This window comes from Nansenia antarctica, assembly GCF_963989245.1.
Source record: "Nansenia antarctica genome assembly, chromosome: 3".
In the NCBI taxonomy this organism is placed as follows: domain Eukaryota; kingdom Metazoa; phylum Chordata; class Actinopteri; order Argentiniformes; family Microstomatidae; genus Nansenia; species Nansenia antarctica.
In genome coordinates this window covers 82,715,033-82,732,532 of record NC_137688.1, presented here as the reverse complement: position 1 = coordinate 82,732,532, position 17,500 = coordinate 82,715,033, and the positions used below count along the sequence as shown (strand labels likewise).

The 17,500-nt window shown below is 48.1% G+C and overlaps 1 protein-coding gene across 1 annotated transcript in view; it reads right to left on the bottom strand.

The window, feature by feature from the left end:
* mdga1 (MAM domain containing glycosylphosphatidylinositol anchor 1) overlaps positions 1–17,500 on the bottom strand; it is a gene marked incomplete at both ends in the record, with an annotated part of 188,404 nt that overhangs the window by 6,642 nt on the left and 164,262 nt on the right. The window contains 2 exons of the mRNA XM_080525281.1: positions 1,142–1,250; positions 14,304–14,434. Coding sequence (XP_080381407.1) covers positions 1,142–1,250; positions 14,304–14,434 — 240 coding nt within the window. The remainder of the gene's footprint in view (positions 1–1,141; positions 1,251–14,303; positions 14,435–17,500) is intronic.

Genomic DNA, 17,500 nt, shown 5'->3' with positions numbered 1-17,500 from the left:
AGCTGAGGTAAGGGAGCTCTGACTGTTAATAATTTATAAATCGCGTCGTCTCTCGGTTAGTTTCTCCCCGCTGTTTGGCCGTTTCTCGGAAAAGGAAGGAGAGGGAGGGGGGGAAACGCAGGAAGAACTGACCCTGGCTGGCCGATGATCCTGCTGGTTGGTCGATGAACCCTGGGTGTAGGGTTGACATGAGCGTACAGCCCTATCCTGACCTGTACTGCAGGTGAGTGTAGGGCTGTAAGGTATGTGTACTAATCTAGACTCAAATGATGGGGGTGTACGTGGGTGTGCTGGGCTCTCCAGTAACTAGTCAGGGTCAAGGTTCACCATCATGTCCGTTAGCAGAGGAGGCTAAGGCTGTTGAACCCCTGTACAGTTAGGGGGGGGGGGGAGGGCAGCAGTGTGTGTTTGATGGGACAGATTGGAGCTAGGGGGCCAGGACAGGACGTTGGTAAATTTATCCCAGGGGTTGCTGGGTTAGGAGGGGGCCCGTGCTGGATGCACGCCCCGGGTGATCTCACGGTGGCCTGGCACTTCACTGCGCCATCGCCGTGCCAACTCAGTGCTCGGCATATCACTACCACCATGGCCACTGCTCACACTGGTCAATGAGGGAGGGCACACATGGGGAGAGAGGAAGAGGAGAGGAGAGGAGGAGGGATGGGATGAGAGAAGATAAGGAGAAGAGGGAGGGAGGGAAGGAAGGGGGGATGAAAAGAGGGAGAGAGGAGCAGGAAGAAGAGGGGATAGAGCTGGCAACACTTCCCCCAGACCCCGGCCCCCCCCCCTCCTTAGCAGGGTGGCCAGCTGCCTCCTCAGCCCCCCACACTGGTAGAAGCTCTCTCTCTCTCTCTCTCTCTCTCTCTCTCTCTCTCTCCCTCTGTTTATTCTTTTCTTCTCTCGTTTATTTTGCCAGAGCATTCTTCTACGGTGACATAATAAACCATTTGGTTGGCACTTTTATCCAAAGTGACTTCCATTGCAGTGAGGGCATACAACATCTTTCAGTATAATACGGTCCGAGCGAGGAATCGAACCCACAACCCAAATCAAAGACATGTTCGACACCACCCACCCTTCCTTCGTCAACTATGAGGTGACTGGCCCGCACAGAGTGACACTGTTGCGTGCTCCACTTTACCTGTGTTGGAGACTGAATTCTCCTGCTTGCACTTCCCCTTGGTGACCGACACGTCATCGATGGCGATGTCCCCCTCGAAGGCCGTCCCCCGAATACCCTCAAACACGACCTGGGCAGGGAACAGGGAGCATGTATTTAAAAAAAATGTGACATGTCATAATGCTTTGGTCCTCATCTCGGGATCTGATGTAACGATCAGACTTTTCTTTTGAAAAATGTAAACACATTTCCGCGTCGTTGAAAATCAACGACACACGTCGCTAGTCGACTAACACAGCTTGTTTTGTGAGCCTGCTGACAACGTAAAGTAATGTTCTAGTTAACTAGGTAGCAGTGGGGGGATTACTCACCCAATCCAATCACAATGCATTGTCGCAGTATTTTGGCTTGACTAGCGAGTTTGTGTTGTGATTCTCAACAACTTTGAAACAGAGTTTCGTGTTTCAAAAGAACATCGATCAAACATTTGGATTGGCTGCCGACATGCGGACCAAAAGACTAGAAACGTGACACAAATAACACGTTTATCTCCCTGAGAAAGCATTGAACCAAACAGTTGAACCCCAAAAGGTAGAAACGAACTTCATGAAACGATGGTGGATGTTGTGGGTTTTGCTTTGAAACATTCAGTGATGAAAGGTGGGTGACTCACTCATTATTTAAAATGTCACTGCACTTCACCTCCAGAAAGAAAGCATTCAACTAACAGCTGAACCAAAAGGTAAAAAAAGTACAAAAGTATTTTATGAAACGATGGTGGATGTTGTGCGGGGTTTTCTCTTAAAACATTGAGTGATGAAAGGTTGGTGGCTCGCTCTCGTTATCACCTGTGGGAGTAGGAACAGAAGCAATGTTTCTGTGCGGCTCCCCCAATTCACCCAAAAGCCCCTCGCTTTTGATTGACAGCTTAATTACTCAGGAAAGCAGTGCCCCCAAACCCCATCCCACAAAGCTAATCAAAGATGAAGCGTATTCCATCTTGTAAAAGGGAAAAAGGTGGCCTGTGCAAACACACAAACACACGCCTAGACTTTCATCCTCATTGCTTTCACCTCAGACATGTCGGGTAATGTATTTTTTAATTGAAATTGAAAACATCTATCGTGGATGATTGCAAAGGACTCTCAATGAAATTGTTATTTTTTTTAATGCAATAACTTCCTGTAACAAACAACTGCTATCTGCTACTGAACCGTTCTGTTTCTGGAGCAGCTGGAGATCAATGAAAACAACGTACAGGGGGGTGCATCTGCGGTCGCCTGTTTGGTGGATGCTAGACCCCCCTCTTACATAACAAGGGGTAGTGGTGGTCTAGTGGATAGTGAGTTGGACTTGTGATCGGAAGGTTGTGAGTTCAAATCCCGCCTGAAGCCACACCACTACTAGTGTGCCCTTGGGTAAGGCACTTAGCCCTCAGTTACTCCAGGGGGAATGTCCCTGTAATTCGTAATTGTAAGTCGCTTTGGATAAAAGCGTCTGCTAAATGGCAAAATTAATTAATTAATAACAAGGGGCGGCAGTGGTCGCAGGAGGAGGTAGAGCCGGCGTCTAATCGCCGCAAGGTCGGCAGATCAGCGGTTCGAACCCCCGCCCCGGCTGGCCACGTGTCAAGGTGTCGTCGGGCAAGACGCTGAACCCCAAATGTCTCCCGATGAGCGGGGCCAGCCGGCGGCTTGCATGGTAGCTTGCCGCCATTGGTGTGTGAATGTGTGTGTGAACGGGTGAATGAGAGGCCGTTGTAAAGCGCTTCCGAATAAGGCGCTGTATAAGTGCAGTCCATTTACCATTACATCGCCTCCTTAACCATTGTCAGGTGAAAACCTTTCGGTATAATATAATACTGTGTGTGGGGGTGTATACGTGTCTGTGTATTGTCTGCGTACGTGCATGTTTATGTGTGTGTGTGTGTGTGTGTGTGTCCACTCCAACACAGATTCCATCAATGTGGACATTCTTGACCTCGGTTAACCAGGGACCCTACCCTCGAGCCCTCTTCTCTCTCTGACCAGCACCCGCTGCCCCCCCCCCCCCTCACACGGCGGTAGAGAAAGAGCCACTCCAATTAAACACAAAGAGACCGGAGCCAAACGCAGGAGCCAGCGCGTCTCTCTGCCCGCTCGCTAATTTAATCCTTGAACAGGGGACTCCTTTGAATAAATAAAGGGATGAAGAGGAGGAGGCTTGACAGCGGACAGAGGGAACGAGGGATGAGGGGAGGAATAGATATCACTGGAAGCAGAAGTTTATGAGGGGTATTTGATTTGGCAGGCCGGTGTTGTTGGGGAGGAGGGAGGGAGGGAGGGAGGGAGGGAGGGAGGGGACGACAGGGGTGAGGGTGGCTCGGCTAATTGGCAGGAGGGCCGCGGTGGATCGGAGGTCTGGTTAGGACGGCTCTCGCTCTCGCTGAGGTAATTGCGGTATACACGCACACACGCACGCACACACACGTACACACACACATCGAGATACGCACGCACATACACACACACACACACACACACGTTGTGTACTCTAGTGCTGGTCTGCTCCTGGTGTTCTTAGTTAGTGTTTCTTATTTATGTATTCACTCCAGCGGGTCCCTCTTGTAAATCCCTCTCTCTAATAGTCCACGACCAGAGCGTGCCAACCATACAGCCCTGCTTTATTACCACACACTGAGGCTTTACACACACACACACACACACACACACACACACACACACACAGCACAGAAAGAAGAGATGGAGAAGAGAAAAAGGGAGTGTGATACGACGCACGCGAGGGACAAGTGAGAGACAGAGAGAGAGAGAGAGAGAGGCCTCATGAATTAACCAGCTCCTCCTGTGTGTGTGTGTGTGTGAGAGAGAGAGAGAGAGAGGGAAAGGGGGGTATGTTGTTGTCTTATTGTGAGTGACATGGAAACAACCCTATAGGAGTGGTGTTAGGTGTTTTTCTCTCAATTGCGGGTGTGTCTGCTGCACAATAATGTAGAATTGTTTGTGTGTGTGTGTGTGTGTGTGTGTGTGGGTGTGTGTGTATGTGTGTGTGAATGTGTGTGCAGTCGTTTAAAGGGACTTTAAAGTTTGGTTGATTTACACAAGAGGAGGAACAAGAAACACCATTTTGGAAAGGACACACAAAGGTTGAGGGCGGTGGAGTTTGAAGAAAAGCTGTTTACAAGAACACAAGAAGACTGTGGAGAAAGAAGGAAGCAAAACAGGTGGAGCAAGGGTCTGAAAAGACAGACAAAAGATGTGGACTGACTGATATAGCGCCTTTATCCAAAGCGCTTTACAACGGCCTCTCATTCACCCGTTCACACACACATTCACACACTGGTGGCGGCAAGCTCCCGTGCAAGGTGCTGGGCCCGCTCACTAGGAGGAATTTTGGGTTAGGGTTAGGGGACGGGGGGCGGGGGGGGGGGACAAGGCGTAGAACACAGACCGGGGGAGAGAGCGCCGGTTGAAAGATATAAAGGAGAGAGCAGATCGAGCTATTAGCCTCAACGATTTAAATGACACGTACAATGACCTAACGTCTGTGCTGCCATCCTCACACTGACATAAACTTCCGGCTCTCTTGTCCTAGATGCTGAACCCAGGTCAGCTTTAACCTGATGGTTAAGGGGGGATGATGGGGGGGGGGGGGGGGGGACGACGACGACGACGACGACACACAGCGTTGTAAAGATGCCGTTTTGTCGAGGTGTGTAACCCCTTAATGTCGCCATTGATCTGCTGGTCCCAGCTGCACGCCAGGGAGAAACAGCCTAGGGAGGGCCTTCTTTGAAGTAGAGAGAGAGAGAGAGAGAGGGAGGGAGGGAGGGAGGGGGAGAGAGAGGGAGGGGGAGAGAGAGAGAGAGAGAGAGAGAGAGAGGGAGGGAGAGACAGAGGGAGAGAGAGAGGGAGGGGGAGGGAGACTGAGACAGAGAGAGAGAGAGGGAGGGAGAGAGAGAGGGAGGGAGAGGGAGGGACAGAGGGAGAGAGAGAGGGAGGGAGAGAGAGAGACTGCGACAGAGAGAGAGAGAGGGAGAGAGAGAGGGAGGGAGAGAGAGAGGGGGAGGGAGGGTGAGAGACAGAGAGAGAGGGAGAAAGGGGGAGAGACAAAGACAGAGGGAGAGAGAGAGGGAGAGAAGAGAGAGAGGGAGAGAAGAGAGAGAGGGGGAGAGGGAGAGAGAGAGAGAAAGAGCATAACTACTGAATACAGAACAATGAGGAGCAGTGCAATGTGGGAGAAATATGAGTTGCCCTGGTTTCCAACAGCCCCCCAGGCACATCGCCATGGTGCCGGGTGGAACACAGATGGCCTCTGGGTAATTTGAGAGGAGATTTAGGAACAACTGTAACATCTCATCTCACGCCTGTTCACTTCATCCCGTCCTGACTGGCCCTCTTTGTCGAGATTTCTAATGTTTTGATTTTAATCGGTTTACGGGGGGGGGATGAATCGTCTTTGTGAGTGATTTGGATGAACAATAGCTCCTTTTCACGAATCAGCAAGAACACCGTGGTGATCTAAAGCTGACGTGCGTCTGCTCATCGCCGAGCGATGCCGCGTTAAAAAACGCCGCTAAAATGTCATTGTTCAAGCTAGCATGGTCCAACCGTCCCTACTGACTAAGCATACCATGGGCATGACAACAAAAAAAATGACAGCTCGACAAGTCGATAGAATAGGCTAGGTGCACAATCTCACTACTTCCTGAAAGGCACCTGGTATGAACATATCCTGTCTCACTCTATTGGTTTAATTGATTAATCATCTGTGCGGTAAACCGTTGGAACACACAGTGCACAGCTGAGTAATCAATTAAACCAATAGAGTGAGACAGGATATGTTCATGCCAGGTGCCTTTCAGGAAGTAGTGAGATCGTGCACCTAGCCTATTCGGGTTTCTTTTCAGCACGGCCATTTTCACTGCAGAAACATCAACAAACACCCCACACATTTAAAAAAAAATGATAATTCATCTGTGAGTATTGGGAAAGTAGGGGGGGGAATACAATGAGGCAGGGGCAGATCAACCTCACCGCTGCCTTGTGGGGGGCTTTACAGTACAGCAACTGTTTGCATTATCATCAAGTAGACCAAACCAGTGTATATATTTAGTCTCTCGGGACGAAAACAAGCAAGGCTCTGCAGCGTCAGACTCACTCGATAGAGGCTGATACTGCAATACTGAGGCAACCCTCAGAGTGGATATAATTGAATTCTTTCCACTCTAGCATTGTGGGAACACACCCTTAACTTACCACTTTCCCCCCGGTCGGGCTACGGACACAGATCGATGAAGAGAGACAGAGGGAGGGAAGGAAGGAAGGAAGGAAGGAAGCAAAATAGAAAAGCAGAGGGCCGCCGAACGGTAGGAAAAAACAGGGAGCCGCACACACGACGAAAATCAAACCACAACAACAAGGTAGAGCATTATCAGCCAACCCCTCCTTGCTCTGCCTCACCACCTTCCAGCCGTCGTTTTAATGTTCCTGTGGTGCGTTTTAATGTGGGGCGGCTGTGGCGCAGGGGGTAGAGTCGCCGTCTAGGCACAACTGAACCCCAAAATTGCTCCCAGTGAGCGGGGCCGGCGCCTTGCATGGCAGCTTGCCGCCATTGGTGTGTGAATGTGTGTGTGAATGGGTGAATGAGAGGCTGTTGTAAAGCGCTTTGGAGCAGCAAAAAAGGCGCTAAATAAGTGCAGTCCGTTTACCGTTTACCCCGTCTTTGTTGAAGTCCAACCACCAACAGGAACGACGACTGAGCCACTCAAAAGTAAACAACGTTGTGGATGATGTTTAAGAGAACTGCTTTAAGCTTTTAACAGACATTTTGTGCAGAGTTACTGTATATATATATATATCGCAGTCATATGTTATATCAAACGGCTCAATATAGATAAACAGCTTTTCACGATTTGACCGCGTCCGACCCCAATTGTTGAACACCTACTCCACAGCGGAAACGCCGCTTACATAATCCGACATAATGGAAGCGGATGGCGGAGGGTTCCGGAGGGGACAGGGAGAGGAGAGCCAGAGATGCAGAGGAGGAGGGTTGTTACGAAATGCGCAACGAGAGAGTCAGTGACACTTAAAAACGTGGAGCAGAAAAACCACAATGTGCCAACGAGACAATACCTTACTGTACCCCCCCTCCCCTCCCCACGCACCTCCACAAACGCCCTTCTCGTCCGTGTCACCCCTCCACACTCCTCCACACTCCCCCCCCAAAAAAATTAAACTCAGGGATGAATAACGAGCTCTGAAAGGAAGCGCTGGTTTATTAATGAGCACTTCAGAGTGAGGGAGAGAGCCCTGTTCCGGCTGTCTCCTTAACTTTATTCTTTCTATTCGTTACCATCAGACAGTGTCAGGCTCCATTTGGGTGGCGGTTGAATCCCGTTTCAGGTGAAGGAGAAAGAAGGAGAAAGAAGTTTTCTCTGATGCTAAGACACCTGTGGTGAACTCCTGGGGGGGGTAATTCCATCAACGTCGCTAAAGGAAAAAATCCAGGCTTGTTTTTGGAGAACTCTCGCGAGACTTATATGCAAATAAAAGCCTGGATTTTCCTTTAGCGACATTGATGGAATACCCCCCCTGGTGTCTCCAGAAGCCTCTAGCAAGGTGTGGGTGTGGAGGCGGAGTGTCTGTGTGATGGATGTGACCAGGTGGACACAATGTGTGTTTTCATTTCATTTTGCATCTCTATCAAAGGTAATCTAATCAGCCGCTGATAGGCAAACAAGCGTTCAAAATTAAACAACATGGCATGAGAAAGTAAGCGGCGGTTCTCTCTTGAACGGCCCTTAGGGGGAGGAGCCTATCTCCTGTTTCCCTAGCGTGACTCGTGAGGCGGCGTGATGTACAAGTACACCCCCTGGACATGACGCCGGTATGTCGCAAGTTCTTACCCCCAATCCAGTAAATTAGCCTGCCTCCTACACAGAAAAAACTAGCAAAATAGCTTTATACTAGCTTATCCTGATGTGATTTTGAAAATGTAAAGGATACTGGGTGGTAGAACGCACATATCTAGGGAAAGTCATGAAAGGAGGGTCCTGAAATTTGATCCAGTACAGGGTCAAATGCCCCCTCCCATGGCTGTCTAGTGTTAAACTATTAGGAGTATAGGTCATCATAGTTCAAAGAGATTCTCCATTGTACTCTCTTTTGGGCCATTTTTGTTGTTTTTGTTCCTTCCAGATTTATTTCAAATCTTGACGTCTGGGAGCAATTTGGGGTTCAGTGTCTTGCCCTAGGACACCTCAACACGCGGCCAGCCGGGGATCGAACCGCAGACCTTGCGATCATTAGACGCCGGCTCTACCTCCTGACCCACAGCCGCTCCCCGCCCACCTCCCCCCCATATGCGTGATTGTCTGGTGATGTTTTCTCGAGGTCTCCTTGACACGTATCCGATCCCCAGCCCCGCTTTCACTGTTTGATGTGGAGGTCTAATTCAGGTTTGTTTCCCCCTCCACAGCAGTCGTTGTTTTCGTACGGGGTTTGGCATCTCCAGGTTAGTACTGAAACATTTATTGGTGAAAGATTGGAGTTTGACATTGTGTTCCAATTGTTGTTTACCAGGTTTCTGCTTGGTAAAGGAGTGCAGGAAGGAGAGTTTAGGAGATACTGTTTCTGTCTTTCCATCTAGGTTTAAGAAACGAGGAAAGACGTTCTTTTTCCGATCCCTCATTAACACATGTATTCATTATGAAATATCCTTCTAAGAGGTGGTTTGCTTGTCAGTCTGAGCCCAGACAGACCTTGTGGGCAGGCGAGAAAGCGATGGTGTTGCCAAGCCCAGATGGTCGTGATCTTTACTTGAGGTAATTAATTCCAACGATAAGCAAGGTGTGATTTTCTGATGGGATTTAGTGGAACTGCCAACAAGAGCAGACAGAAGAGGGCGAGGGCTTGTGTGTGTGTGTGTGTGTGTGTGTGTGTGTGTGTGTGTGTGTGTGTGTGTGTGTGTGTGTGTGTGTATGTGCGTGCGTGCGTGCGCTTGCCCATGTGTGTGTGTGTGTATGTGCGTGCGTGCGTGCGCTTGCCCGCCTGTGTGTGTGTGTGTCTGTGTGTGTGTGTGTGTGTGTGTGTGTGTGCGCGTGCGTGCGTGCGTGTGTGCGTGCGCTTGCCCGCCTGTGTGTGTGTGTGTGTGTGTATGTGTGTGTGTGTGTGTGCGTGCGCTTGCCCGTGTGTGCGTGCGTGCGTGCGTGTGTGCGTGCGTGCGCTTGCCCGCCTGTGTGTGTGTGTGTGTGTGTGTGTGTGTATGTGTGTGTGTGTGTGTGTGTGTGTGTGTGACTTTTGGACCATGTTAAGGAATGTGACTCAAACAAACAAAACATGTTGTTGCCACCACCGCATAACAAATGATCCGCCCAGAAGCACCATTCATCACTGATTACACTTTCCCCTCACACTTGGAGCATATCTTGAATCATTACAACACGAGGAGAAGTCCACTCCGGCTCATAAATAAGGCCGCTAATTGACCTGTCATAGCTAATTGCTGAAGGGGGCAGGAGACGGCGAGAGTGTGCAGTGTTGATACAAAGGCTATTATTCTTCAGCGCTGAGACTGGGGCTGTGAACCAGACTGGTATGGATCGATCCAGATTTCATTTGGTCTCCCCACCGGAGCCCCAAGGAGGAGTAGAGCAACACACAAGGTCGGCCATGGAGGCAGGGCTGTGGGGACCTGGTTAAGAGAGGACCGGAGGATATCGACGCTGGACGCAGAGGGTTGGTTCTGGTTTCTCCTGGGCCTTCTGATTCCTTATTTTCTCTCATTTCGGTTCGTTCCCTCCATCTCACCAGGGGCAGGGAGTGTTGAGTTGAATGTGTATACCGTATGGTTGTTTAGCTAGACTTATTATTCGCTCTTAAAGACACAAAGACACAAACACCGAAAACACCAAGACAACATTTGTGACGCAAGCTGATGTGACCAGGGTTCAAGTTATAAGCTGAGCTTTGTGGGGGTCTCCAAAATAACAGTGCGAAATGTTCTCATGCACACGCGCGAATCATGCCCACACAGCGATGGGACTTACGAGTTTTAATTAGCCATAGGCTACTCATTTCACCACATCAACAGCACCACATGAAACAACAGCTATAAGCGATAGTCACGGGTATCTCGGCCAATAATGTTGTTGTTTTTGCTATACAGTCCATTCACTTTCCCTGTTAGCACAACACATTGTCCACATCTCCATTTCCAGTGACATCGCACCTGACATAAATAATCATGTATGCTCGTCCATGAATTGTGCTTTCATCTAATGTTATTCTACTACGAGAATCAAGTGATTTGACATTAGAAATGAATTAGTTTTTCATCTCTTGTGCAATGTGCTCTACAATCTGGGCACATGAATGATCGGATCGGTGAGCAGGGGCCAACTGTCGCGCCATTCATCTCATTACGTTTCATAAGATTCAGTTTTGTATAAGGCATCCTTTCTTTAGCGACAGTATAGGCTGCCCTGAACGAACTAGCTGTCTCCTTATACATACTGGAGGTGAGTTCTGCTACTTTCTTCGGAAGCACTTGCTTTTGTTTGAGCTCTGCTATTTCAACATTAAGTGTCATAACAGGTGCAGCTGAATTCAAGTTTGGTTTCTTGGATGAAAACCCGAAACTTTCCAGGTTTGTCGACTCGGTCGGCAGCAGTGGCCTTTTTTGGGGCGGCATGATAGCTAGCTACTGAATGTTTTCTTCTCAATAATCGTGTTTTCACGTTCGCAAGCTCTCAACGATCATATTCTGCTGTTGCACAATATTCTACTGCGCCCCATAGTGTCTTGGTGGTAAAGTGCAGGCAGTCAAAGGCATACTGTCATTCACAGGAGATTAATGCTGATGCGCGTAGTTCTTTTGGAAAACGTGTTTATTTTAGAATATTTATCATATAAATAAATATAAATAATACTCATTATATTGACATTTAAAAAAATCAAATAATGGTTGTGGTAATGTATTATTAGCGACCCCCACAGATGTATGATTTTACTGCTTTCATGGGAGCTCAGACCTTCCTTATGGGAGCTCAGCTCCCATTGCCTCCCACATAACTCAGACACTGGATGTGACGGTAAACCACTCTCAAACGCGGAAAAGGCTAGAAAATTAAAGTGAAAGTGTTTGTGTCAACGAACAGTGTTTTTTTTTTCATAGTACACAACTTGAAGTTTTAAAGTACCCACTCAATATAATAAACATACAGTTTAAGGATCACTAAGTTCTTATAATTTGTGAATTGGATTCATTGTTCTCGTCGGCCATAGGCTACTGGTAAGGGAGACATACTGTAGCTTGTAAACAAACGTTCATTTTAGGACGTGTTCAAAAGCAAGGACTATGTGATCATCTAATTATGTGTAGTTATGTGTTTTTAGCGTGTTGATGTTACATCAGCATGTTGTGATGTAAAAAAAATGCATTAAGATGTTGGTAGCGATGATGTGCCATTGTTGGCCGCTAGCTGTTAGCAGCCTTTGTTGTGTTTTGATCATTCTCTGTTTGAGGTGGACAAACATTCAAATACGTATATCGTCTTCCACTTTTTCAACACTTCATTTGAAAGCTTAGAATCTGTAGTTTCAGAATATGTTAATAATATGTTAAAAACTGACAAATGACTTCGGCAACTGGCTGGTCAAAACACTGGCTGGTGTCACAAATGTTGTTGTCTTATGTTTGTCAATATGAAACATGTTCAATCAGTGTTAATAATAATAATAATAATAATAATAATAGGTGTCATACATAATCTTATGCATACATAAGAATGCAGGTCAAAGTGATGTACAATACAGCGCAGAAGAACAGATTAAAAACGAAAACAACTCACAACAAGAGTTCAGCAAAGTGCTGTACAATACAGCGCAAGTCAAGAAAAAGTAGCAGATTCAAATTAACAACATAAAACATACATTATCTGATCTAGACTACCATCAAGCCTTTAACAGTTAAACAGATAAACAGTCCTCTATTTCCATGACAAGGTGGTCTGTTTCCTTGCCAACTGATATGGAAAATGGAGAACGGAGAACGTCTGCCTACCGTCTCGTCACCTAACTAACAGGAAATCAGTTTTCTGCTAGATTCCTTTACACGCGGGGGTTTAAATTGGCTAGGAGGGAGCCAGAACGTATTTAGCTGAGCTTCTGCACCTTGGCTGGGCTACGGCGATTACTTGCAGTTTCCCCTCAGCAGGCCCCAACACAGCCCATTTATACAGTAGATCAGCTTGTCAAGCCTATACTGTACTGTGCATTATGTGGAGCCAGATTTGATGCAAATCGTGAGCTTAGAATGATAAGGTTCTATCTCCGTTTAGGGTAGTTCAGAGATATTGAGCGTCAACGTTTTTACATTCCATTATGTTTTGTGAGATGGAACCTTTGTATTTTATGAATTACTAACTCAAAAATGTCAACATTTAAAAAAAATAACACCACACAGGCATTAATAAACACCTAATGGATCAGATTATGTAAAAAACTCAATTTTGATGGAGATAGAACCTTATAATTCTAACGTCACGAAATGCCATGCTTTCAGAGATCCTCGTGGTTCGTGTTACCGTGCAGCGATCTGTGCCTGTCTGCGTTGGGCTATTTGCCAGGGAAGGGAAGCCTCAGTCGATAATATGAAACATACATTGATTATATCGGCCCGGAGAATATTGACAACAAACCAACGAATCGGCTCACACCAACCTGTCTGATGGTCATTCAAATGGAAGCCCACGAGCAAGGCTGCCAACAGACTAACACACACGTAGTCCTCTAAAAACACACTTGTAGAAACAAACATAATAGACAGACACACACACACACACACACACCACACACACACACACACACCAAGACACACCCTGGCCCTGACACCATGAGTAGCGCACCCAGAACAGTGGTACTGAGGGAGCAGGGGAGCCCAGCGGACCTCCCGTGGCGTGCCAACCAGCTAGAAGCTGCATTCACGCGACCTCTGACCTGACCCCTGACCGGTGGAAAACCATGATATCCCTGATTCACACCTTTCATGTGGATTCTCTGAATTAAGCAGTAAATTACAGCATCCATGCTGGGGGCAGGAGGCTGTTGGGGCTGTTGGGGCTGTATGGTAGGGGTTGTTAGGGCCAGGGGTTGTTAGGGCCAGGGGTTGTTAGGGCCAGGGGTTGTTAGGGCTGTTAGGGCTGTTAGGGTCAGGTGTGTTAGGGTCAGGTGTGTTGGGGTCAGGTGTGTTGGGGTCAGGTGTGTTGGGATCAGGTGTGTTGGGATCAGGTGTGTTAGGGTCAGGGGTTGTTAGGGCTGTTAGGGCTGTTAGGGTCAGGTGTGTTAGGGCTGTTAGGGTCAGGTGTGTTGGGGTCAGGTTGTGTTGGGGTCAGGGGCTGTTGGGGTCAGGTGTGTTAGGGCCAGGTGTGTCAGGGTCAGGTGTGTTGGGGTCAGGTGTGTTAGGGCCAGGGGTTGTTAGGGCCAGGGGTTGTTAGGGCCAGGGGTTGTTAGGGCCAGGGGCTGTTAGGGCCAGGGGCTGTTAGGGCCAGGGGCTGTTGGGGCTGTATGGTAGGGGTTGTTAGGGCCAGGGGCTGTTAGGGCCAGGGGCTGTTAGGGCCAGGGGCTGTTAGGGCCAGGGGCTGTTAGGGCCAGGGGCTGTTAGGGCCAGGGGCTGTTAGGGCCAGGGGCTGTTGGGGCTGTTAGGGCCAGGGGCTGTTGGGGCTGTTGGGGTCAGGGGCTGTTAGGGCTGTTAGGGTCAGGTGTGTTAGGGTCAGGTGTGTTAGGGTCAGGGGCTGTTAGGGTCAGGGGCTGTTAGGGTCAGGTGTGTTGGGGTCAGGTGTGTTGGGGTCAGGTGTGTTAGGGTCAGGTGTGTTGGGGTCAGGTGTGTTAGGGTCAGGTGTGTTAGGGTCAGGGGCTGTTAGGGTCAGGGGCTGTTAGGGTCAGGTGTGTTGGGGTCAGGTGTGTTAGGGTCAGGTGTGTTAGGGTCAGGGGCTGTTAGGGTCAGGGGCTGTTAGGGTCAGGTGTGTTAGGGTCAGGTGTGTTAGGGTCAGGTGTGTTAGGGTCAGGTGTGTTAGGGTCAGGTGTGTTGGGGTCAGGTGTGTTAGGGCCAGGGGCTTTTGGGGCCAGGTTAGGTCATGTGGGCCAGGTTAGGGTCATGTGCTACTGTGTGAAGCAGGCCTTACCTGGAAGGGTCCGCTGGGGTTGACGATGATGTTGGCCTGCCTCCAGTCTGGTCCCTGCTGGCCCGCCAGGCTCCAGGCCAGGGAGTCCACGGACCCGATGCTCTTCACCCTCAGCCACACCTTCAGGACGCCTGCAGGGGAGGACACACACACACACACACACACACACACACACACACGATCAGGCATGATTTTTGTGTCGGACCCCATGAAGGCTAGCTGATGTCATGGCATTAGCTAATGGGGATCCTAATAAACATAAGAAAACACACACACACACACACACACACAATCAGGCAAATGGAAGCCAAATACAAGCAAGACTAACCAACAGACTAACACACACACACACACTTAGTCCTCTAACGGTTGTGTTACGGTCTGTCTGGGTTAACCACCTTAAAGGGGGCTGTTGTTGAGGCCGGCTAGCAATCGGATGGTCGCTGGTTTGATCCCCGCCTCAGGAGGGAGCTTGTGTGTGCTCTTGAGCAAGGCACTTAACCCCTAATTGCTCCAGAGGCACCAAATATGGCTGACCCCTGTGCCTAGAGCAACAAAATATCAAATTCCAACAATTGACTGACAAGTTGATTGCATGGCAATAAATCAGTATATTAAAAAACCTGTAATAATTCTGTAAATGGTTAAAAAAAAAAAGAAGGTAAATGGCTGACTTATTAGTAATAGCTCCTTATTCCAAAGCACTTTCCAACGGCCTCTCATTCACCTGAAACAGAGCCGACCCCAGACATAATTCGTTTGTTTGTTGGAGTATTGGAGTGGATGAAGGAACAGACACTGATTATGCAACTGCGTAAAGGTGCGTACCCCCCAGGATACAGCGCTGTCCAATAATATCAACAAATTGCTTGTACGTGGTGCCTATTCACACATCTATGCGATGTCATTATTGGCTTCACGTGATTTCGTGCTTGTTTGCACTTTGCAATCAACCGACAGCGCTTTGTTTTCAGTCGGGACACTTAGCGGTTGATGGAGAGGTTCGTGGTTTAATGAATGTACAATTTGATTTGCCGTAATGGACGGTTCAACTCCGGTATAGCTCCCCGCTGGATTAAACAACATTACACTACAATATAATAGACACAGCAAGGAGCACATCAACTTCCAACCCCCTGCTTGAGTAAACAATAATTCGATGAATAAAATACAAAAGTGGGAGGGCGAGAGCCATGGAATTCAACCGCCTGTAGGTAGGTAACAACAGCGAACCGTAAAACCCACGGGCAGCGTGAATGACTGCGCTAGCTACGGTGAACTAACATTAACTGTTTTTTTTTCGTCTTAAAATGGTCGATTCTGACTGGAAGCAGTCTTTAAGGAGAAGGATACTGTTTACCCAAATTGGTCTTATTTTTCTTTGTTTTGACTGGAGGGGGGTCTTTAAGAAGAAGGATACTTTTGACCAAAAAATGTATGGTTTGTATGTATACATGTACTGTATATTGATATTGAAAACTGTATCCAAAACACCTGATATGTTATAGTTAGGCAATACCCAAGCAGGCAGGAAAGGCCGGGGGAAGGGAATGAGACAGACAGTTGCCTGATTAATGTATTAAATTATTATTCTGACTTTGTCCTTAGGTAAGATCAAACCAAATACATAATTCAGTCTGAACAAAGAATAGTGCAAATCACTATTCACGACGAACACACACACACACACACACACACACACACACACCTACACACACACACCCTTACACACCCTTACACACACACACACACACACACACACACACACACACACACACACACACACACTAACACAAACACACCCACACACACACACACACACACACACACACACACACACACAGACACACAATTCTTTCATGTATGTCTGTGTATCATCAGTACATGTCCTTATTTCCTTCTCCATGAAGAGCTATCAGACTCGCCTGGCAATGTGCTGCTATGACAACCACCTTCAAAATCACCATATTCATGTATTTATCCAACCAACCTGAGATGTCACTGGTGGGAGTGAGTAAGGGATGGAAGGAGGGAGAGAGAGAAAGAGATATAAAGAGAGAGAGAGAGAGAGAGGGAGAGAGAGATATAAAGAGAGAGAGAGAGAGAGAGGGAGAGAGTGAGATATAAAGAGAGAGAGAGATATAAAGAGAGAGAGAGAGAGAAAGAGAGGGAGAGAGAGAGATATAAAGAGAGAGAGAGAGAGAGATAAAGAGAGAGAGAGAGGAAGAGGGAGAGAGAGAGAGAGAGAGAGAGAGAGAGAGAGAGTCGTCTGAGGGTCCAGAGGAGTTGTTGAGGAGCAGGTGGCAGGACAAGGTGAGGGAGAGAGGGATGGAACGGAGGGAGGGAGGGAGGGGGGGATGGGGAGAGAGGAGTGTGGAGGAGACAGACCCGACAGTGCCGGGGTCAGCTCCTTGGGCTGGAATGATGAGTCACAACCGTAACAAGAGAGAATCAGAGGCAGTAGCTGCACACACACACACACACACACACACACACACACACACACACACACACACACACACACACACACACACACACACACACACACACACACACACACACACACACACACACACACACACACACACACACACACACACACACACACACACACACACACACACACACACACACACACACACACACACACACACACACACACACACACACACACACACACACACACACACACACACACACACACACACACACACACACACACACACACACACACACACACACACACACACACACACACACACACACACACACACACACACACACACACACACACACACACACACACACACACACACACACACACACACACACACACACACACACACACACACACACACACACACACACACACACACACACACACACACACACACAGACCAAGTCGGGCTACAGCCAGACAAGAGGGAGTGAAGACATTGCAGATGTCATCAGCTGGACTTTCCAGTGTTCCTGTAATCATTGTATGTTTAGTTCAGTTCCCGCCCAAATCTAGCAATGCATAGAACAACAGCAGTTCTGGAATATTATACACTACCTATACACCCATTGCCTAAAACAGAAAGAAAGAAAGAAAGAAAGAAAAAAAAAGAAAAAGAAAAAGAAAGACACAGGTTTCCAGAACAGCATGTCTTTAGAAGATTATGTCAGGGAGAGACAGAGAGAGAGAGAGAGAGAGA